We start from the raw sequence: 24,447 nt of genomic DNA on the forward strand, positions 1-24,447 counted from the left end.
TGTAAGCTGGTTTACTTTCAATGGAAGTAGGTAAAATCTTTAAAATTGGAATTTTTCTGTTTGCAGCTAAATAAATAAACCCATGTGTGCATAACAGCAAGGCGCAAATTTTGTGTATCGGAAAACGGTAGACCGCTCGCTAGTCCAGCCGTGACCTATTTCCTCGGCCGCGGGCAAGGGATCGGATACGTAATTGTTCACATACACAGCTCGGAATCCAGCTAGATTTTAAATGCGACTCAAATGCATTGCATAGAAGAAGTTCCTTTATCCATAATGTGTATCACCAGAAAATAAATAAAATGTTCTAACAATTCCCGTAATATAAACTGGTACCCTTTATGTCAGTTATACGCACTAATACCCCGTTTATTTGCCAAATAAAACACAAATACATGGTAACAAGTCTAGCTTTTAACACTTATATTACGCAATACACAAACAAAATATTATTGTTATGACATTAATTAGATCATAATGAATAACTTTTGCAGCGACAGCTATATCGAAATCTTAACCGCTTTTGAGTTATAAAGTGAAAACTTTAAAGGGTTCTAGGTCCCTTATTTTAGGGTCCAGTCCCTTTTTCTTGATGTCAAACAAAAGATCTCGTAAATATAAATCTTTTTTCTTCTACATGTTTTAACAAAATATTTACGAGAAAAGAGATAAACTAAAAAAAACAAGCAAAATTAGAACGCTTTTGTTTTCTCAATTTTCGAGCCCTACCGAGCGCCGGCGTTTCTTGTGCTAGAAAAATATGAATGCGTTTGTTCAGAGAAGCAATCTTTTGTCTATCATCCCTGAAATTTTGAAATCGATATCTTTTGTAGTTTATGAGAACACTCTTGGACAAACCAACCCCCTAAAAATCATTAAAAGGCCAATATCTCAAAAACGGAAATGACGTCATCAACCAAAATATTTTCCGATAAGGTTCACAACATAGTTAGGAAGATCTGAAAATTTCGTGTAAATCGGTTGAGCCGTTTCTGAGATATCGCGTGCACAAAAAACCGTAAGAAAAAAAAAGAAGAAGAAGAAGAAAAAGAATCCGAAGAATAACAATAAGGTCTTCCGTTGGAAACGGAAGACCTTAATAATAAAAAGAAACCGAAGAATAACAAGAGGGTCTTCCGTTGGAAACGGAAGACCCTAATAATAATACATGTAAAAAGAGCAATAGTAGTAGTAGAAGCAAATATGTTTATCTCACAATTATGTATCTAAGCAATGTAATGGTTTTATTATGTGTTACGTAATTAAGGGTTTTTCGGGCCAAAAGTCCAAAATTTCGATAACCAATATTTCAGAAAGGAAAACTATTTTGTTGTTCAAAATAATGTTCTTAACAATATGCAACCTCCAAAATTTCGTTAAACGGCCCTATAAGGAGATAAGGGATCGGCCCCTAAAATCTTCTTTCTCACATATCTCCAGAACGGTAAGGAATTTCTAAACACTTGATGAATAAAATTTGTTTAAAATTAAATGACCTTTCATTTAATATCAAGAAAAGGGACTGGCCCCTAAAATAAGGGGACCAAAGGGCTCTAAAATCTTTAATCTGTAGCCCTTTACTGAGGGATATTTTGTGAAATGTTATAGAAGCAAATATGTTTATCTCACAGTTATGTATCCAAGCAATGTAATGATTTTATTATGTATTACGTAATTAAGGGTTTTTCGGGGCCAAAAGTCCAAAATTTCGATCACCCATATCTCAGACAGGAAAAATATTTTGTAATGCAATACAGAAGAAAAGTTGTTCAAAATAATGTTCTTAACATTTGCAACCTTCAAAATTTCGTTTAACGGCCCCTATAAGGAGATAAGGGATCGGCCCCTAAAATCTTCTTTCTCACATATCTCCAGAACGGTAACGAATTTCTAAACACTTGTTGAGCAAAATTTGTTTACAATTAAATGAACTTTCATTTAATATCAAGAAAAAGGGGCTGGCCCCTCAAATAAGGGGACCAAACGGCTCTAAAATCTTTAATCGGTAGCCCTTTACTGAGAGACACTTTGTAAAAGGTAATAGAAGCAATTATGTTTATCTCACAGTTATGTATCCAAGCAATGCCATGAATTTTTCATTTATTACGTAATTAAGGGTTTTTCGGGGCCAAAAGTCCAAACTTTTGATCACCAATATCACAAAAAGGAAAAATATTTTGAAATGCAATACAGAAGAAAAGTTGTTCAAAAAAAGATGTTCTTCACAATGGTAGCAAGACTTTTAGGCCCCAAGATGTTTAGGCCCTTCATTGATAAGACGCTTAGGCCCCAACATGTTAAGGCCCCAAGAAGTTTATGCACCAGCCTACATTTTTCTAAGTTAATTAAAATTTTCATTTTATTTTTTAAATGAATAATGGTTTAGGCACCAGCATACATTTAATTATAGTTAATTATAATTAACATTTTATTATTTAAAACTTCATTTCATTTAAAAATTATAAAGAAGTATAATCTGCATCTTATGCATAGTTTATTATTTTTTAAATATATTATTTTGTCACATCATATTATTTTCTATATTTAATTTTCTAATTCTATTCTATTTAATTTGTATGTAAATGATTTTGAAATCAATTTTTTAAATTCTGAATGTGTACCATTTGAAATTTCATCACTGAATCTTTTCCTTCTTATGTATGCTGATGACATGGTGATTTTTTCAGAAACAATTGCTGGTCTTCAATCACTTTTGGATGAATTAACATATTATTGTAGCACATGGAAATTACACATTAATGTTGATAAGTCAAAGATTGTTGTTTTTAGAAAAGGTGGAAGGGTAAATGAAAACGAAAAATGGTATATTTATGGTAAACCACTTGACATTGTAGATCAGTTTGCTTATCTTGGCATTATTTTTTTACTACAATAATAAATTTTCTAAAGCTGAGAAACAACTTGCTGAGCAAGGCAGGAATTAATTAAGGCATTATTTGTATTGAAAAAAAGTATTAGAAACATGTGTTTTAATCATAATACTATGCTAACATTGTGTGTTTGTTTTGTTGGCAGTGTCATTAACTATGCTTCTGAGGTATGGGGTTCACTCAAAGCACCTAATATTGAGAAACCTCATCTTGATTTTTGGAAACATATCTTGGGAGTTAAAAGGTCAACTTGTAATGTAGCAGTTTATTCTGAATTAGAACGCTGTCCTCTGCTGTACCAAAGAATGTTCAACATAGTTGAGTTCTGGAAAAAAAATACTGTACCATAATAATTGTATTATTCAACATTGCTATTATACACTATATGACTGTGTCGAAAAACATAATGCAAAAAACTGGTTGTATCATGTTAAAGATTTTTTTATGCAATCTGGGTATGTTTGAATTGTGGGGAAAACAAAAAATAACAGCTGCAGATCTCATTGTTGTTAAGCAACGTATTTTTGACCAAGCTACACAGTATATTTTTTCTCAACTAGATATTTCTAGTAAATGCTCTTTTTTCAAATACCTAATTGCAACCCATAATTTACAATTTTATTTAAGGAAACCTATTCCAAACAAATATCAAAAGTGTATTTCCAGATTCAGGTTGTCTTCACATCAATTGTCGATAGAAACAGGTCAATTTTATAATATTGAAAGACACAATAGAAACTGTTTTTTATGTTCAAATTCTATTGAAGACGAATTTCATTTTATTTTAATATGTCCCATATACGACGGCTATCGCAAAAAATACATTAAGCCTTATTACTGGAAAAAACCTTCAATGTGTAAACTTCTGCAACTTTTTAATGTTGAAAATATAAAGGAACTATGTAATCTGGGTAAATTTATTCACTTTGGTTTGAAATTAAGAAGACATTTACTTAATGCAAATTAGATGTTGATATCATAGTATGTACACTTCTGCCACATTCTCCTGTTAACCTACTTGTACGTGTATATTGTTTATATTGATTGTACTGATGAGCTGTATAGCTTAAAGTTAATAAAGAACTGAATAACTGAACTGAATTTTCTAATTAGAGATCAAAGAAACGGTAAATACTTTCATTTACTTTGTGTATGACATGAATTAAATTGTTAAAACAACACCCCCACCGTATCCTGCTCCCTCTCTAGATAGGTGCTAGTTAGGAGAAGATAATGAAGAGATCTTCTAGTAATACAATGAGGGTTTCACACCTCACTTAAGAAGTAAACCATGAAGAGACGGGTCTCCAAAAGAAGACATGTCAAATACAAGTTAAGCTTCATTGGCAGAAAAATTACATAATTTTGGGAGATATATCCTTTAATTGTACAAATATGATCACAGAAATAACATTTCACTTGTATTTGGGTAATAAGTAGGTGAATTCTTTTGGGATATATAAGGGTTCGTAAAAATATTATGTATAAAATAAGTTGCCATAAATACATGTAAGCTTACTGAACAGTTTTATGACATTCAAGTGTTGTATAATTCCAATAATAGAAAAAAATACAATAAATTGCTTTCTTTTCTTGAAATATCAATAATGAAATACTTCCCCTTATATAACATTTGTTCGTAAAGGACTATATATGGTATGGGCCTAAAATGGCCCCCTAAAAGGAATATCATTATTTTACTGTAATTCTTTGTTTTCTTTGTATAGATATATATGTGATGTTTTAAATTAATGTTCATTTTGATTCAAGTGCCCACAATTTAGAAAAACGGCATTGTAAAAACAGCCTTTTCCCGCCATTTTTGCATTTTAGCATAAAAAAGCTTGTTTTCAAGAAGTTTTTCTTTCAGGAAACATAGAGCGCATGCTTGAACCAACAAAATATTTTAACCAGAGATGTATCTAGCGAAGACTAATAAGTGACAAAAAATTTGTTCTGGTTTAAGCATGCGCTCTATATTTCCCATTCGTAAAAAGATGAGAAAAAAGTCAATTTCGACTGATTTTGATTGAATTTTGGAAATATCGTCACTTCTGACGTCATATACTGCAAGTGAGTGCAAATAAATCAAACAAATATGTGAAAAATATATTTTATATGAACTCTTCTAAATTATAACATAACATTTTATTGTAACCGAAACACTTTAAAAAATGATGAATTATGGGGGCCAAATTTAATTCTTATCATATATAGTTCTTTCTTTGTGATGATAGTATGATTTGATCACGGTATTAACTGATTTAAAGCACGGACACATAACCATGCTGGATGATTCTATCATTGATAGCGTGTGCATGCAAGTTTATAGCATAATGTTTTTCGTGATAAAAGTTTTTCAAGAACTTGTATATAAAGTAAACAACGCCATGTTTGCGTAACGATTGTTAGTTTACTACAAATTAAAGTATATTACATTTATTGGCTCCAAAGTGCTTAAAAGCCATGTATTTTTAACTATCAGTTATTATTTTAAACAACAGGTGCCTTAACATCTTGGGGCCTAAACATCTTGGGACCTAAACATCTTACCTGGGGCCTAACCGTCTTGGGGCCTAAACACGTTGGGGCCTAAACGTCTGCAATTCTTCACAATATGCAACCTTCAAAATTTCCGCAAACGGCCCCTATAAGGAGATAAGGGATCGGCTCCTAAAACCTTCTTTCTGATATATCTCCAGAACAGTAACGAATTTCTAAACACTTGTTTACAAAATGTGTTCAGAATTAAATATCCTTTCATTTGATTTTAAGAAAAAGGGACTGGCCCCTTAAATTAGGGGATCAAAGGGCTCTAAAATTTTTCATCTAAAGCCCTTTAATGAGAGCCATTTTGTGAAAGGTTTTTAAAGCTAGATTTCGTATAATACGTTTATATATCCTAACAATATATTGATTTTCTCTTTCGTTACCCAATTAGGGTTTTGAGGGATTAGATGTAAACAAGTTAATTCAATCTTAATTGGAAGAAATGCAGGTATTTAAAAAGCAGTGTAATAGAACTTATAAAAAGCGATACAATAAAGCATTAGTACTTCACTCCCTTTTCCATATCATGTTTTGTTGTCTAAAATCAAAGTCGATGATGTCATATTTTCTTCTAAAAATTTGACGGAAGACCTCCTCGTTACTCGCAACGAGATCGTGTCTAGTTATTATTAGGGTCTTTCGTTTCCAACGGAAGACCCTCTTGTTATTCTATTGTTAGGGTCTTCCGTCTTCAGCGGAAGACCCTTCTATTATTGTAATGTTTCTTTTTCACTTTTTTAGGGTCTTCCGTCTTCAGCGGAAGACCCTTCTATTATTCTTCGGTTTCTTTTTCACTTTTCTTCTTATTATTATTAAAGAAAAGTTGTTGTTAAGTCGTACTTAAAATCATTCGTATTTTGTTAAGTCGTACCAGGAATAATTCGATTTTTTTCATCTTTTTATTTTAGTTACTCTTGTTATTGGTTAAAGAGCTCTGCTTCTTACAGGAACTTCCAGCATTACTTCCGACATTAACGGAAGACCCACTCGTTGCTTTGCAACGAGCTTTTCTCTAGTTCTTTTTCTTTTTCTTTATTTTTCTGACTTTTTTAAAGCTTAATATCTCAAAAAGTTTTCAACGGATTTACATGAAACTTTCAGGGATTATGTAGCATTATTGTGCCTCAAAGATTTTAAATTTTTAACTACAACGTCACTTCTGTTTTTACGTTACGTCAATTTTTAAATTTAAAAAAAGTGATTTTGTCCAGGGCGTTTTTCAAAAACGCTTCAAGATAGAGACTTGGAATTTTCTGTGTTGAAGCATTGATCGTTTTTATTTGGAAATAAGGCTGGAATTTAGTTTTCGTCACTTCCGGTCCAAACCGGAAGTGTTTTAAAATTTTCGAATTTTCGTTTCAATTTTAAATGTTTATGAAGTTTGTAGAGTTGATCATGCTGCTTACGAAACTGAAATTCGTTTGAAAATCGGACGATGCATTACAGAGATATCGGGGTTTAAAAATGATTTTTCCGGAAAGTTTGATTCCGCGTCCTTGGTTTAAAAAATAGCGTAATGTTCAAAGTAAAATTTACTCGTACCAAAAATAATTGCTAAGTCGTACCTGAATACATTCGGATTTTTTTTGTTAAGTCGTTCTTAAAATCGGAAAGGTTTTTGTTAAGTCGTACAGGAATATTCGATTTTTTTTCATCTTTCTATTTTAGTTACTCTTGTTATTGGTTTAAGAGCTCTGCTTCTTACAGGAACTTCCAGCTTTACTTCCGACATTAATGGAAGACCCACTCGTTGCTTTGCAACGAGCTTTGCTCTAGTTATTATGGTCTTCCGTTTTAAACGGAAGATCCTTTTGTTATTCTATTGTTTTTTTTTAGGGTTTTCCGTTGAAAATGTTATGTTATTCTGTTATTCTACTGTTTCTTATTAAGGTCTTCCGTTTCCAACGGAAAACTTTATTGTTTTCGTACTGTTTCTTTTATTATTTTTTTCCACAAATTTTGTGCACGCGATTTCTCAGAAACTATTCAGCCGATTTTGACCATTTTTTCACAGATGATTGCCAGAGGTCATAATTCTAGACGTTTTCTGAAATTTCGAAAATGTCACTTCCGGTACCGAGTTACGGCGGATTTTCTATCTTTTTACAACCTATTTTGTGCAGAGCTGATCTCAGAAAGATATGAATACGATATTTTCAGGATAGGTAGTCTATAGTTTGAAGTTATGCACTATTATATTGTTTTACGCCAGTGGCGCCATTTCATGGAGCTCGCCTAGGCACAAAAATTGGGTACGAATTTTCATTCAAAATTGTCATACGTTTTGATCTGTATCTTTTTATCAGCTGACATTTTGTTAAATAATATATAACAAAAGTGGTAGATAATCAAAAGTTCTTTCCAATAAAATCAAGAAAAAGGGGCTGGCCCCTTTAATTAGGGACCAAGAGATTCGTAAAGTCTATTACGAATAACTTAAAAACGATAAATATTTTGTTATGCATTGAGATTTTTAGGAGTGATAGAAAAAAAATATATCTGGAGGATCCATTTTTAATTTTTTCAAAGTTCATTTCCTGTTGTCCGTTTCCTGTCCCACGACAAAAAGCTTGTGGCATTCAGATCTCAAAAATGATAAGGACTTGAGCATTTACACTTTGTAGGATTATAGACCTATAGTTGTAAATGTCTTTCAGTTATTTTGTTTTGTCCGTCATAACTTGCGGTCGTCACCGGAAGCACTTTAAAAATTATTTTTTCTTTTGCATTAAATTTGTTTCATATGAAATTGAAATATAAGTAATAATCCTTACATATGTGATGTATCCGATGTTAGATAAAAACAAAAAACTCGACTTCCGGTGAGATATCTCAAATATCTCAGAGAGCGTTTTTTGATAAATGTTTTACCCACAAGATCTCAGAAAGTCAAGTGATCAATACACGAAACTTATATAGATAATAGACATTCAATAGAAAATGTGTTTAATCGTTTTCATTTTGTCAACCGTCACTTCCGGTTCTCACCGGAAGGGTTCAAACAAATCAAGCTGTTTGAAAGGTTCATTGTTTTTCTTTGACAATTTTAATAAAATTGATAAACAATAAAGTTCGAGTGTCTAATGTTCATAAAATACTAACTTTTTATTTTCACTGAGCATTTCCGTTTGTCCGTTTCCTGTCAAGAGACACAACACCCCCCCCCCAAAAAAAAAAAACAAAAAACAATGACTCCACAAGATCTCAAAAACGGTAATGACTTGAACAACCAAACTTTGTGGGATGATAGCCCTAAGTATGTATCCATGTTTACATTTTTTGTTTGAATTGTCGTCACTTCCGGTCGTCACCGGAAGTACTTAAAATATGTTTTCTCTATTTTTTTACATGGACTGAATACCGGTATATTATTACACGATCTTATATATGTTAAATAAGCAAAGATATTCTATTTCCGGTCAGTTATATCAGATATCTTAGGTACCTAGCCTTTTTACAAAATTGATACCAGCGAGATTTTAGTCACTGTAAGTGATTGAGACACGAACTTTCATAAATGATAGACAATCGATTGAAGATATGTTTAACGGGTTTTCTTTTGTCAATCGTCACTTCCAGTACTCACCAGAAGAGTTCAAACAATTCATTTTTTTCACAAGTTTAACTGATTATCTTTGGTATTTCATCTTCCATGATTAACAGTGGTGTACTCTAGACAAATGTAAAAAAAACCCCAGCTTTTATTTTCATAAACCTCTTTTGTTCGTCCGTTTCCGGTCTCGAGACAAAAAACCTAGATTCACCAAGATCGCACATTTATTTGGCAGAGAATATCGATATTTCATCGTATCATATAAAAACAAAATCGGACGGAAGACCTACTCGTTACTCGTAACGAGATCTAGTTATTATTTTTTTTTTACCGAAAATTTTGTGCAGGCCATTTCTCGTACATTTGTTGTCTGATTGTTATGAAACTTTCAGGGCATGTAGACAATGTTAAGGTCTAGAGACCTGTTTTTCAAATTTTTAAAATTTACTTCCGGTTATGAATTATTGCCCTTTAATTGAAAATTGGGGGGTTTTTTGTCCAGAGTTGATCTCGGGAACTACAACAGATAGTTGCATGAAATTTAGCAGAATTGTTGGTAACATTTTATAGTTTTGCTGGCATGAATAGTTTGGCAAAATGTTTTTTAGTTTTTAAGCTATTTGCCGGTAAAGTTTAAGGTTTTGGGGGGGGGTCTGAAATTGTGTTGCTTTTTGTATAATAACCTTTAAACTAAAAATATTTTGTTAATACATATAGAACAAAAGTTGTTTAGAATAACGAGAGCTTTCATTTAAAATTAAGAAAAAAGGGCTGGCCCCTATAATTAGGGGTCAGCAGCTCATACACGTATTTTTCTGATAGCAAAAATCGTTATCATTTTATGAAAAAAAATTAATTCAGTTATTGTTAATATATTAAATAATGTCATTTGGTATCAAATTTAAAAAGTTCTGTGCCCTATTTTTTTCAAATTTCATAAAACAAATATGTGTGAATCGTACATGAACGAGTCAATTTGTCTACATAGACAAACAAGCGAACAAATGCCGTTTTAAGGCCCAGGCATTTACTGCATTACATTGTGTTGCGTCTAAGATAAATTGTTGTGATTCAATTTCATTTTTTTTTCATCTAGGCTATATCATTTATGAATTCAACTACTTATTTTAAACGTTCTAATCGGCCACGCAGAACAAATGTTTGCAATGTTTGTCGCGGCCCTCCTGTTTGTAACCGGCGAATGTAAACAGTAACGAACGGCATTGTAGAAAAGAGAGAGCGTAATGCAGAAGATAAGTTGTGCATTTTTCGGTGTACATATGCATTTTTAAGTTACTGTGAAACATATGAACATGCACAGGGAACAATACTACATATTTGTATAAGGAGGGATATATTTTCGTGTGAATCTTTACGAGGAAATTCTGACAGCCACACTTCTGTCGACCATGTCGACGGATGTTTATGTTTCCATTGATCAGCCGTTGATAAGCTACGAGTAATAAAGGGGAAAAGATGGACATTAAAGTGTGTGATTTATGTGGATGTTACTGAAGAAGGTGATGCTTTTTATTCCTTTTAAAGTTTCTTGTCTATAGTGGTTAAAATGTCAGCATGTTAACTGGTTAACATTTAGTCTATAGATGTACATGTAAGTACGTGCACACTGTCACTGATGTATGGTTTTTTTCTAGTCCAGACAATATAAATCCTTTTAACAGAATTGAATCCCAAATGTTTTACCTTTCACTTGTTTTTTGGTTTTTTTCCTTTTTACCAGAATTTTGTGTAAATTACAATTCTATTTATTGAGAAAATCCACATGTGGCGAAAGTCATACATACAGTACACAAATATACATGTAGTTGGTACTGTACATAGATTTTCTTATGTTATGTGCATCACATATGAATTTACAAATATATCTTGATGATTTAACATCTGCTGGGTTAAGAATTTTATAAGAATTACAGAGTTAGATGTTTTTGTTATGGTGTGGGTGTTTGTTTACTAACGAGTAATTTTTACTTTGTTTACTGGATGTTTAGACTTGCTCGAGGTTCATGGGTGACTGGAAAGGATGACCGAATTTATCTATTGAAAAAAAATCAGATTGTGAATTTTCAACCCAAAATTCAAAGCAGGGTCTAATTAGAAACATATGATCATATTCTTGTGCGGAAGACTCCAAATGTAGACATAAATACCCTGTAGACATACATGTAACATCAAGTAAATAAAATTGTATACTTCAGACTTCAGAGTTAAAACATGACTAAAAAGTCTTTAATATTTTTATGATGCCGATCAATGTATCATTAGAGAGGTTTAGCAGACCAACGGGTACCCGGTACACGTACTTGTACATGTAGGTTACAAGTTAGAACTATGCGTACCACTTTACCAGTTCACATATTTTTTCTTGTTTAGCAGTTTTGATGTGTACTTGAATTGTCCTTGTTAATGTTTTAAATGTAATTTTTCATTTATATTCTCTTTTTTTAATCTGACTACTGGCAGTACTGGCATGCCAGCAGTTCTTGTCGAGGACCATTTCTCGCTCGTGCAATGTTACATCATATTTTCGTATATAACTTTATGTGTTGATAAAATGACGTAACAATGCACTGATGAAAAATGGTACTCGACGATAACTGATCGCACGCCAATATTGATTAATTACAGACAAAAACTGAAGGTTGCAAGTGTTATTTTTTATTGAACACCATTGTTTAAAATAACTTTTTATAAATGTGATGGTCAGACCGGTTTAAATACCAGTGTTTAGTTGGTAGAGCACCTGACTAGAGATTCAGGGGGCCCAGGTTTAATTCCTGGTTTGGTCCTTCATTATTTCTCCCATCCTGTTACAATATTAAGGCTTGGACGATTCTGTACTTAGCCGATTCGGTACATATCACGATACATGAGATGCAATACGATACATATCACGATACGTTGCAACTAAATGAAAACATGAATAAGGGTTAAAAATTTATTCAATCTGTCGATGTATTACCGCATGTCCAAAGTTATTTTGATATATTTAAAATGAGCGTTGCACAATTAACAAATTACTTAAGTCTCATATACACTACTTTTTCATTAAAAAGTAATCCAAAAGTTGTCCACACTCCAGATTTAGCTTCCTAACAGGTTTGACAACTTTACGAGGTTTTCCGCCATCATTGTACTTTCATATTAGGCGCGCAGACTAAAAATAGCCGATATATGAAGCTCAGATATTTTTGGAAAATAAAAAAAAGTTCCCATAGGTATCGTAATGTAATAATGGTAAATGTAACGATCCAAATGTCGTCAAAATAAATACCGTGATGCACCGGTGCATCGGTGGATTGTTCCATCCCTATACAATATTGGTGTTGTAACCAACCCCTGGAACTGACAGGTTAACTCCTGCCAGGGGAAGAGCCAGGGGTGATCTTTGAGGGTGAAAATCATTTAAAGGGGGGGCAATGTGACGGTCAGACTGGTTTGAATACCGGTGCCAGATACATGTAGCTCAGTTGGTAGAGCACTTGACGAGAGATTCAGAGGGCAAGGTTCGAATCCCAGTCTGTTCTGTCATTATTTCTCCCATCTTGTACATATATATCAGATATATTACAGATGATTATAAGAGTCATCACATGTTTTGCAAGATACAATAATTGTATTAAAACCTTTACTTAGTTATGTCTCTTGATATTATTTGGTGTGGTGTTCTTGACAGCATCGCATTCAAGTCAGTGTCAGCTACATTATGCATAAACAATTTTACCAGCTCCTAAACCACAAACTTTCTTATTAGTGGATTCAGCTTACCGCTGATTGGCTGCTGTTGCAGCAGACTTATAATATTTGCACGCACAAAACACAATGAACTTGACGAGAGATTCAGAGGGCCAGGTTCGAATCCCAGTCTGTTCCGTCATTATTTCTCCCATCTTGTACATATATATCAGATATACATGTATAACAGATTATTAAGAGTCATCACATGTTTTGCAAGATGCAATAAGTGTTAAAAACGTTAACTTTACAACACAATACATTTAAGTGAATATTTATGTTTCTTGATATTATTTGGTGTGGTTTTCTTGACAGCGTCGCATTCAAGTCAGTGTCAGCTACATTATGCATAAACAATTTACCCGCTCCTCAACCACAAAGTTTCTTATTAGTGGATTTAGCTTACCACTGATTGGCTGTTGTTGCATCAGACTAATAATATATGCACGGACAAAACACAATGAACTTATCGGAGAATGAAAAATTCATCGAGTTACTTTCAACTGTTGGAATTTGGATATTTTTTTAAAATGCACATACTTGTGAGAAAACATACATGTGATACATACAGCTGTAGCTTTATGAAGAAAATTTGGGTTAGACAATATATAGCTACCATGCAAGTAAATGATATTTACAAAAAACTTGCAATTTATGGCGCACGAAATATACGCTAGTTTCATAAAGATTGACATACATGTAATGTACCACATTCTGTGAAAAATAATCTATTAAAAATTCTTTATTAAGTTTACTCATACATGTTTTATGCTTATTACACATAGTATTGTTTTTAAAACATGTAATTTATAAGAAAAGAAACAAAAACCCTTGCTAAATTTATTTGCAAAAAAAAAAACCCAGTAGAATTGATAAAACATGGTATACCAGAAGCTAGTACATGTACTTTGATGCTGTTCGGATGGGTAATATTCCTTTGTAATTTACAAATTGAAATATTGACTGTTGCACTACAAGTAATAAACTCTCTCTCTCAATTTGATAAGTGTCTATACCTAAGAAATTTTTTAAATATTATTTTATGACTTGATATGCACATTTTTGATCTTGTACTGCCTAAATGTTATGTTATACTTATTACACTGCATGGTCAGTGTATTTTTTCCAGAAATACTAAGCATTTGTTACTGTAAACACAGCTATTACTAGTACATGTATGTAAACACAGCTAATTCTTTTTTTTATTTCAGCTCAAAACGGACTCTTGTTACCACATGGCACCACATGGCTTTTACCTGTTGATTGTTGTGGGTCAGCTCTTGAGGTTAAATTGTCACCTCTATCCACATGCATATTCCTTGTGTTCTACAGACTATTTACCGGTAATTCAAATTAAATAGGATAATGCAAGAACAATAATGGAACTTTAAGAAAGCATCATGCCATGTTGTGGTTTGTGTTTGATAAGAAATTATGAAAAACAAATTTAAGGCTGTTTAAAGAATTCATAATTGCTGTGAAAATTTGTTTTTCAAAAAAAGTATGCAATTATGTTTCCTTTATTTCTTATTTTAAAAAGATATTAAGATGTGTTTACATAATTGAAAAATCCCCCCCCCCATCCAATTGTCTGCATTAAGATTACATGTAGGATATGTAAATGTACATTTGACTTTGAAATAACATCTGCTATGATAATTACTTTTGAATGAACAAGAAACAACCTATTTCTACCTTTCTAAGGTATATATGCAAAAAAAAAAGTAGAAAAACAAGTCAAATTTGAACATTTTTCATGGAAACCAACTCGATCTGTCTCCAGCTACCTGGGTGTGTTTGAATTTAAGGCAGATGTCTAACTTGTAGGTTGTAACTTACTGTTTTAGCATGGTTAGAAGGAGACTAGATCAGAATAGATTAGATATTCACTAAAAATGATTGTTAGCTTACTTTTGTAAAAACAAGAAATCACAAGCAGGACAGCTGTCTATTATTTAAAATGGTACAAATCATACAATAAACAAATAAAGATCAAATTTTAGAATCATTGATGATTGTTTTCAAATATGTGTGAGAAATGACACAAGGAAATTGCCACAAGTTTCATAAAATTAGGTAAAACATTTCGAACCATTACTTTTTATGAAAATCAAAAGATGGGGGGGGGGGGTATACATGTAAGGGGATTTCTAAGTGAAGTGAAGCTTTTTATCATGATTATATCATGTAGATGTATGTTGTATTGAATAAGGTTTCTTTTTAAAGGTGGTTGAACAACAATTAACCTCTAAAAGGTCAGGTAAAGATGTTTTACTATGGAGAACCCTATAAATCTGTGTTTACTAAAGGAAATTGGAAATGGTGGGTTCACTTAAATGTCCATATTTTTATTAAACCCCAATGGAATTGGCAATATGTGGTATTCTTTTTCTCAGAATTGCATTAGCTTTCTTATTCTAAGACAAACCGTCTTTTCATAAAATGTTAGTGTACTAAGTTAAAGGTACAAGGAACAGCTTCGGATAAAGTACCGTCAATATTTTTGTAAAATTGAGAGTGACTGTACTTGAAGGTTTATCAGTGTTGCGTAGATTCATGAAATGAATTTTAATGATTATCATTAGTTAGTTATCATTATAATTGTTGGAATTGGTAAGCAGTATTAAGGCCCCTAATTTTAAGTACATGAAAGGCAGTAAATAAATAAATTGTGAAACTTGCGGCTATGACTGTTGTGTTCACTTTACACGGTGAAATTGAAGGTTACAAACACAGGTTATATAACACAAAATATAGGTGGATGGAATATCATATACCTATTTACTGGGTATGAAGACATTAGCAAATTTATTGTCCCCCAACGGCCCCAAGACAGCAACTATTTCATGAGGCAAAGCCAAGGGAAATACTTGCTGTGGAGTCGGACAATAAACTTGCTATTGTCCGAATAGTCAGTTAATTGGTATTTTATTATACCAAAGAAAACTTTATTTGTCAGCGATACAGAATTTCTTGATGATAAACAAATTAGAGTTATCAAACTTTGTATTTAATGCAGCTATCTGATTAGGTCAGAGGTGTTCCTAGTTTAAAAAGGACGGAAATCGAATTCTGCTGATGAATGGTTTTGATGACTATTCACCATGGGCATATAGCATGGATACTATTTCAAATTAGATAAAAAAGCATGTTTATGTGGGCGCCTTCTAGTGATCAGTTTGTCCGTCTGTCCATCCGAGATTGCTTGACCGGGGCATAGCTTCTCTCCCCTTGGCCCAATCTGGCTCATACCTCATCCACAGGGTTCCTTTGGGTAAAGGATGTGCATTGACCTTGAACCATGTTTTTAGGTATAAGGTTAAGGTCATAGCAGAATTATATATATATATATATATATATATATATATAAAATCCTTGTCTGGGGCATTTCTTCTCTCCCCTTGGTCCAATCTGGCCAATACTCACAGAGTGTCTCTATGGTTAAACGATGTGCAGTGACCTTGAATGAAATTTCTAGGTAAAGAGTGAAGATCATATCGGATCATGCAACAATCCTTTTTTCAGAGCCTATATACTTTCCACTAACCCCTATTTGGCTAAGACTTCACATAAGCAGAGCTTTTGAGTAAAGGGTGTGTAGTGACCTTGAACCTTTTTTCAAGGTAAACTGTGAAGGTCATAGCAGAATTATATTTTAAAAAATCCTTGTCCGCAGTATATCTTCTCTCCCTTTGCTCCAATCAGGCTCATACTTCACCCAAATGATGCCTTTGATCAAAGGATATGCAATGACCTCGAATGATATTTGTAGATCAAATGTCAAGGTCATAGCAGATAACGCAAAAATCCATATATTTTAAGAGCATATATAAACTCTCCTTTTAGCCCCTATTTGACTAATGTTTTGCCTAAACAGAGCTTATTGGTTAATGGCGTGCAATGACCTTGAACCAAGTCAATGTGAAGGTCATAGCAGATCTTTTTAAAATTAGTTTAAAACTGTTGATTATTTCCCAGATATGCTTAATCTTAGTCAGATTGCACAAAAATGCCTGTATGTTAGGGGGAATGAAATTGAATTAGAAGTTCTATGCCAGCTGGAAAAATTTCAAGTAATAGGTCAAGGTCAAAGCAAAATTCTCTGAAAAAACATCAGCGGGGCCCTTTGAAATGTTCACCATTTCAATGTTGTTTGGTTCATAGTAATTTTATATAGAAAATATTTACAGAGGTATAATAAAGAAAAACTATACATCAATAAGTTTCTGACAATTGATGATGCAACAAGCACACAGTACGAAAGGTCAACACTTTGAAAAGCAATGTAGAGAAAAAGTTGCTCAGAATTGTGTTTTAAACAAAAAATTTTGTTGGTGGCCCTGTTAAGGAGTTTAAGGGTTCGGCCCCTTAAACACAGTGTTTCAGATATAACTTGAACGGTCAACAATTCTTGAACACTTATTAAGCAAAATATGTTTATATTTACGAGACCTTTTATTTGATATCAAAAATATGGCTGGTCCCTCAAGTTAGGGGCCAGGAAGGCTCAAAAGCTTAACTATTTCCGGAGCAATTTTTTGTCATTAATCATAAATGCTAATAAAAAGCTTATCAACCTCAATTTAAAACTGAAATCCAGTTCTAATTCGGACGATTGAATGCGGGATATAAGCGTTAAAAAATTGATTTTAACAGAAATTTTAATTTTACATTCTGGATTAAGAAAATAGATATATGTTCAAGGTAAAGTTAAATTGTACCTTAAATGTAGTTTATTTGAATTTGTTAAGTCGTACTTAAACACATTCGGATTTTTTGTTAAGTCGTTCTTGAAATGGTAAAGGTTTTTTGTTAATTCATACTTAATACCTTCGGATTTTGTTAAGACGTACCATGATTCATTCGATTTTTTTTTTAATTTTTTGTATTTAAGTTACTTTTTTTACTAGATTAAGAACTCTGCTTCTTAGAGGTACTTCTAGCGTTACTTTCGACATTAACCGAAAACCCACTCGTTGCTTTGCAACGACCTTTGCTCTAGTTAATATTCTTTTTATTTATTTTTCTTAAAGCTGAATATCTCAAAAAGTTTTCAACGGATTAACATTAAACTTTCACGAATTATGAAGCATTATCTCGTTCCTCAAAAATGTTAAATTTTTAACTTCAACGTCACTTCCGTTTTTACGTTACGTCAATTTTTAAATTTTAAAAAAGTGATTTTGTCAAGGGCATTTTTCAAAAACGCTTCAAGATAGAGACTTGGAATTTTCTGTGTTGAAGCATTGATCGTTTTTATTTGGACGTAAGGCTGGAATTTAGTTTCCGTCACTTCCGGTCCAAACCGGAAGTGTTTTAAAATTTTCGATTTTTTTGTTTCAATTTGAAACGTTTATGAAGTTTGTAGAGTTGGTTATGCTGAACCCGAATCTGAAATCCGTTTGAAAATCGGACGATGCATTATGAAGATATCGGGGTTTAAAATTTGATTTTTCCGGAAATTTTGTTTCCGTGTTCTTGGTTTAAAAAATAGAGTAATGTTCAAATTAAAGTTAACTCGTACCAACAATAATAATTTAGTCGTACTTGAACACATTCGGATTTTTTTGTTTAGTCGTTCTTGAAATAAAAAGGTTTTTGTTAAGTCGTACTTAAAATCATTCGTATTTTGTTACGTCGTACCAGGAATAATTCTATTTTTTTCATCTTTTTATTTTAGTTACTCATGTTATTGGTTTAAGAGCTCTGCTTCTTACAGGAACTTCCAGCTTTACATCCGACATTAACGGAAGACCCACTCGTTGCTTTGCAACGAGCTTTGCTCTAGTTTATCTCTATGTTCGTTCGGTAAGAAATTATATCGGTGCTATTAGATGCTTATTTCGACATTTCATTTTATTTAATACAGAAACCGCATGCCGTAATATCTTAAACTTTTTGGAGTAGTTGCCCTTTGAAATTCTTTAATATTAGAGTAGTTTCCCTTTGAAACGTTTAAAATTGAATGACAACAAAACATTGAAAGTTAACATGAATGAAGCGAGGATTTTCAAAGAGTATTTAAAAGGTGAAATTGATAATTTTGAAGACTGTGTTTTAATGATCAAATTGGACGAGGTGTTATGCAATTGTTACATTGGTTTCCGTAGAGTTTTGCTTTTTGTGAATAAATGTATATATCACTTGATAGCCCTCGGGAAAACTAAACAAATACTAGGTTTGTTACTGACTGACTACAGAACTACATCGGGTTGATCAATCCTATAAATGGCAAGCGAATATTGGCACCGCCTTAAAGTGTTTTGGTAGAGGTAATCCTGCTCAACATAACCATGTGTTTCGTTTCTCTTTTGAATGCCCATTTGTAGAGAAGACGATTTATATTAATTTTTTCTGAGTTTGCATCGCATCATGTTATTTTTGTCACAGATTTTACAGAACAGTTCTGGGTAGGGGGTCCTGCATTTCATAACATAAATGTTTATTTCCCTCTAGATGCTACACATCAAACTAAATCAAAGCTTGTTTCAGACAAGAGATTAAAATGTTAAAAGTAAACGCACGGAGCCGGTGCGTCACGATAGACGAAAACAGACAGCAATAGATGACCTTTTAAGTAGTCCGAGTATCGCACTACGTCATAATACGGATTTTACAATATTGGTTCGATTTTTACAAAGCGTTTTAGATAGCCGGTATTGATTTTGCTCTACATCGCTGTTGTAAACAATGGCAATAATAAACAATTAGAACGGTATTATATGTATTCTATGAGAGATAGAAATGATTAATGCTGAGAAACTCGATTCTGTTAAAGTAAAATGAAAAACGAAGTTTCTGATTAACCAGGATCTCAGGTATGCTTATATCTTCTTTGTTTTGACACCCCCCCCCAATTTTTCCTTTTTCTTTTACTAAAACCGGTTTAAATTAAGAGACAGAAGCGATTTCGAATTTAATCAATCGTCAATTAATTAATGTTTAAATGATATCTAACATTGTTGACAAATCTAGGCAGAAAACTGTAGCGAAATGTGATTTTTACGGAACTTTTCGTCAGGGTCTACTTGGTTTAGCGCTTATAGCGTGAAAAGTAATCCGTCAACATGTAATTTATTTAACCAAATCTTTTTTCTAAGATGTCAATCTATAGAATAAACACCATGAATTTAAGTTTGAGTCCATAAAATAGTAAAAAAATTACCAAACGCGATACTAGAATTGCATTTTTTGTATTCTGTTTTGATACATCAGGTCCATAAAATGTACTTACTTACAAAAATTTGCGCAAAATTATTGATGAGATATGACTTAAATATAAATTTATATTCTATTTTGTATCTTCAGTTCTAATTTTCCCAAAATTGGTAATTATTTATAGGAAAAACGAACGTCTGGCAAATTTCATAATTGTCAATAATTTTCGCAAGGGGGTACACCCGTCTCAGAGGTGATAACAAACAAACTAGTATGTAAACATACATATTTTCTTTTGTATATGTATTGCTAGAATGTATATTTATTATTAAAAGCTAAGCTTTTAATGATTGAGCCCATTTAGTGCCGAGTATAGGACTACCTTAAATGTTATAATATTTCTTGATTTCCTTATAACAGCATGTAAAATGCTTCTGAATAATTTTCCATTGACATTTTGAAAAGTATGACAAATCTATTGAAAATAAAACATACTTAAAGAAATGCGTGGAATTCTTCAAATTGTGAAGATATAATAAACAAAAATTAAAATTGTGAATTAAGCTAAATGTGTCTGTATGACTATAAAATAATTTTGAGGGTTACAACTGGTAGTACTATTCAAAAAATATTTCTAGACCTAGCCTACGGCATATTCTTTGAAAAGTTGGTGTTCACCGACAGAACCACCTGTTAAAAACGAAAATGAAAAGATGAGTAAATATGAAAAACGATTTTTGTCGCCAGTGTGCTACTTGGAGTTTCAATATTTAGAATATTTCACAATTCTTTACTTTAAGATACAGTGCTCCTACATGTAATTTCCAACCTAAACAAGAACTCAAACGGATTCCAGAGAAAAATGATTTTTTGTACTCTAGAGTTAACAGGGATGACATCAATTCTTTGCTTTAAAGTGTTTATAGGGCCCCATGTATGAGAAGTGTAATATTTAGTCGACTTTAAATTTTTAATGTTAAGGGCCTCTGAATCAAAAACAACAGTAAAACATATGTTCATGTTCAAATAGTTGTAGTCACTGTACATGTATTTGTTCATACAATGCATTTTGTAAAAAAAAAAAAAATAATTAAAGCTACGTTATAGTCAAAATAAATAGTTAAAACTTAGTTGTCTCTAACTAGATGGTAATGTTTAAAAACTTAAAAAATAAGTGTTTGGGGCTTACAATTTACTTTTACATTTATTGTATTCGAGATATCAGTATTCGAGATATCGAAGTTCAACTGTATTTCAATTAAATTCACTAAGCGTTTTTTGTGATTTGCATTCATACCTTGGTATATCATATTCTTATTTTTGTTCAGCATTTCCTCTTCATGGTTTTCTCCATTTTTGCCAATAATTTGATTATGATCAAAGAGTAGTTTGACTTTTTCGTCTTCATTACGGTGTATAGCATTGATCTTTTTATACGTACAAAATGCTAAAATTAAAGGAGAAAAAAACATCAATTTGTGGGAAAAAACGAAACTGGGCTTTTTATGGTCAACAATAAGAAAATGTTTGAAAGGGGCAACTAAGAGACACATTAGTCTATAAAATTTAATGCATACCTTCCTTAATCAAAGCAGTGTTAAGTTGATAATTTTCTAAAGATTGCGTAGGCGTTAAAACGTTCAATCCTTCTTCGCCATTTCTTGTGCACTCCTGAATTTCTGCTGTTAAAAAATAAACATTAAAGCTCGCTGTTCAAACGTTATAAATCTTGAATTTTGATATTGTAAAACAAAGTAACATTTTTGCACATTTCAATATCAACTAAAGTAGAATTGGTCATTTTTCTTTTATAAGGCAGTCATTCACCAATTTCAAATATTTTTTCCACATGAAAGCTATGATTACTTGGAAGGCATTGCTTAGTTACTGCATTAAAAGTATGGAGTTTGTTAAGAAAGAATCATTCTTAAGACTTCATTTATCATTATCAGTTAGGAGTAAGTATATGTTTACACCTTAAAGAGTTTACTGCTGAACATTGAAAGAATTATTTTTCAAAACACGATACTCATCAGTCACAAAATGAAGAGACCTTAATCCTTCGAGTGTAATCTATTCACTTGGTTATATTTAATAACAGAAGTAATATGGAACTTTCCATGTGCAATGAATCCTTACACACATAAAAAAGTTTGATTATTAAATATTGAATCCTTTCATTGCTTAAATCTTTATTCAAGTGCAGCAAAATAATGTCCCTTCATACATGTATACAGACTCATACGAAACTATCATGGCATAGTAAACACATTATGTGCTGTCCTGAATGCTTCTTATTCAATTATTGTGATTGTTCGAAGCCGATTGCGTAGACAGACAGACAGACGGAGATGATTCCTTTATACCTGCAGAACTTGTTTGCTGGAGGTATAAAAGGTAATAAAATCATATAAGGTAGAACGCTATACATTTATGATATTGAATACTTGATATATCGATATGCTGATGACACTGCATTAATACTATTAGATGGTTCTCTCTGGGTGAGTGAATAAGAAAGATGAACACAGAGCACACACAGAACGCAAACAGGGGGCAAACAGGAGCGTAAGGTGAACGGTGAATACATTGTGAACGCAAGATCAACTATTTGTTCGGAACACCTCGGAAGTGATTATCCTACTGTTACTTAAAGAAGAAAGCATATTGAAATTTTTAGTATATTTTTTTGTTACAAACTTTTGCAAGAACAGTTTCTTTCAATTTATTGCTTTAAAATAAATTGTCAAGCGTTAAAATAAAAAAAAAATAAAAACTAAAATTATCATTTTAATGATGAACTGTCAAACGCAACCTTAATTCGTTTATTTGTGATTGATAATTTGATAAATTCATAAAATACAGTAATTATTAGCGAGGAGGGGAACTTTTTAGTCTTGTGTAAAAAAAAAAAAAAAAAAAAAAAAAAAAGAATATATATATATATATATAGAAAATTTGAAAAAAAAAAAATATATATATATATATATATAGAAAATTTGAAAAACGAAAGACAACACAGAGTAAAACGTTAGCGCTTTCATTCAATCTTCAGACTTTTTTAAAATAACAATTACGTTACTCTGGACATAATATATATATATATATATATATATATAATATATGATGCATAATACTAGACCAAGTTCATATAATCGCATATTTTTCCATTTTATATTTATATAAATGACAACATTTTCCCTATAATTCGATTCAATTCTCCATTCTATTAAAATCACTCTCATATGTATCTAATTTGATTTAGAATTAAAAAATAAATATTGATGTATTAATATAAGAACTGGAAATATATCAAAGATCTTGAAATTGATTATTCATCTGATATAAAAAAAATCGAAATTCTTATGAACAAAATAATATACTTACCTGTGTGATATTAATTCGTACGCGGTGGATTTTGAATTGCGTAAACATCAACGTATATTTGTTATTCGCTTTGTTTATTTCGTGTATTACATTAATGTTTCTGTTTGTCACAAATTATACACTTTTTATCAATTATATGATCTAAAGGAGGTTGGCACCTGAAATAATAGTAATGTCAATCATTCAAATACCTCTTGGATATAAGGATGGAGACTTAAAATGTTCATTTATTTTATTTGTGACCCATGTCACATGCCATTTGTTTTAAATATAAGGCCCAAAACAGAAATGATCATTTTCCTAATTGTTTTGCTAAAATTTGACATGGAAATTGATAATTTAAAGAAATCAAACAAATATTTATAGTTTGAACTATTGATTAGTAGTGATTTTATAACAGAGTGAACTTGAACACATGTGGTGTCTATAAAAGTTTAAAAATTCTTTAAAAATGTATAAATTAAAAAAGTTTAGTTTAGTGTAAACATTTTCGCGTCATGGCTTTCTGCATTCCCATCAGTATGTTGCTCATTAATTAATTGATTCAATTTTTTATCTTCATTTTCTAAAGTACTTTTCCTTCTATAGATAACAGATTCTAGAATTGAAGAAAATCATTAAACATTAACGGATCAGAATGAACGTGATGATATTTGTCAAGAAAAAGGGAGAGTCAAAACAAAGGGGTATTAGTAAGTTATGATAAATATAGAAAATGGAAGATTTAAAGTCATTAATGTTTCATACATACCTTCCTTTAATGGAGCAGCAATTTTCATTGGAGTAAGTTGATTGATTTCAAAAGATTGTGCAAGTGTCTCTTCTGTTAAACTTTCTTTACCATTTCTGTTATGTACCGAATGTTCTGGTGCTAAAGTAGTAAAGTTAACATAAAATTGAAGTTTTATTTTGCAATAAAAAAATAAGCATGTTTGCCCTCATTTATTTCATTTATAGTATAAATGTATGTTGTTTATTTGAAAAGCAAACCATTCAACTTAATACCAATATATTTCAAAAATTCTCCTCTTTAAAAAAAGCAAAGAACAAAGAAGCAACTCTAAATAATTCCTATGCAAAGCTTAATTACTTGAGAACTATTTTGCTATAAACACAATTTATGTAATACTGTAAGAACATTTACATGAATAAATA

At 31.9% G+C, this 24,447-nt stretch overlaps 1 protein-coding gene across 1 annotated transcript in view; it reads right to left on the reverse strand.

Moving 5' to 3' along the window:
• LOC136270946 (ankyrin repeat domain-containing protein 17-like) overlaps positions 1 to 24,447 on the reverse strand; it is a 57,289-nt gene that overhangs the window by 20,460 nt on the left and 12,382 nt on the right. Inside the window, exons 8-10 of the mRNA XM_066069965.1 lie at positions 24,044 to 24,163; positions 21,483 to 21,587; positions 21,203 to 21,352 (exon numbers count right to left, since the gene is read on the reverse strand). Coding sequence (XP_065926037.1) covers positions 21,203 to 21,352; positions 21,483 to 21,587; positions 24,044 to 24,163 — 375 coding nt within the window. The remainder of the gene's footprint in view (positions 1 to 21,202; positions 21,353 to 21,482; positions 21,588 to 24,043; positions 24,164 to 24,447) is intronic.

Source organism: Magallana gigas, chromosome 8, assembly GCF_963853765.1.
Source record: "Magallana gigas chromosome 8, xbMagGiga1.1, whole genome shotgun sequence".
Lineage (NCBI taxonomy): Eukaryota > Metazoa > Mollusca > Bivalvia > Ostreida > Ostreidae > Magallana > Magallana gigas.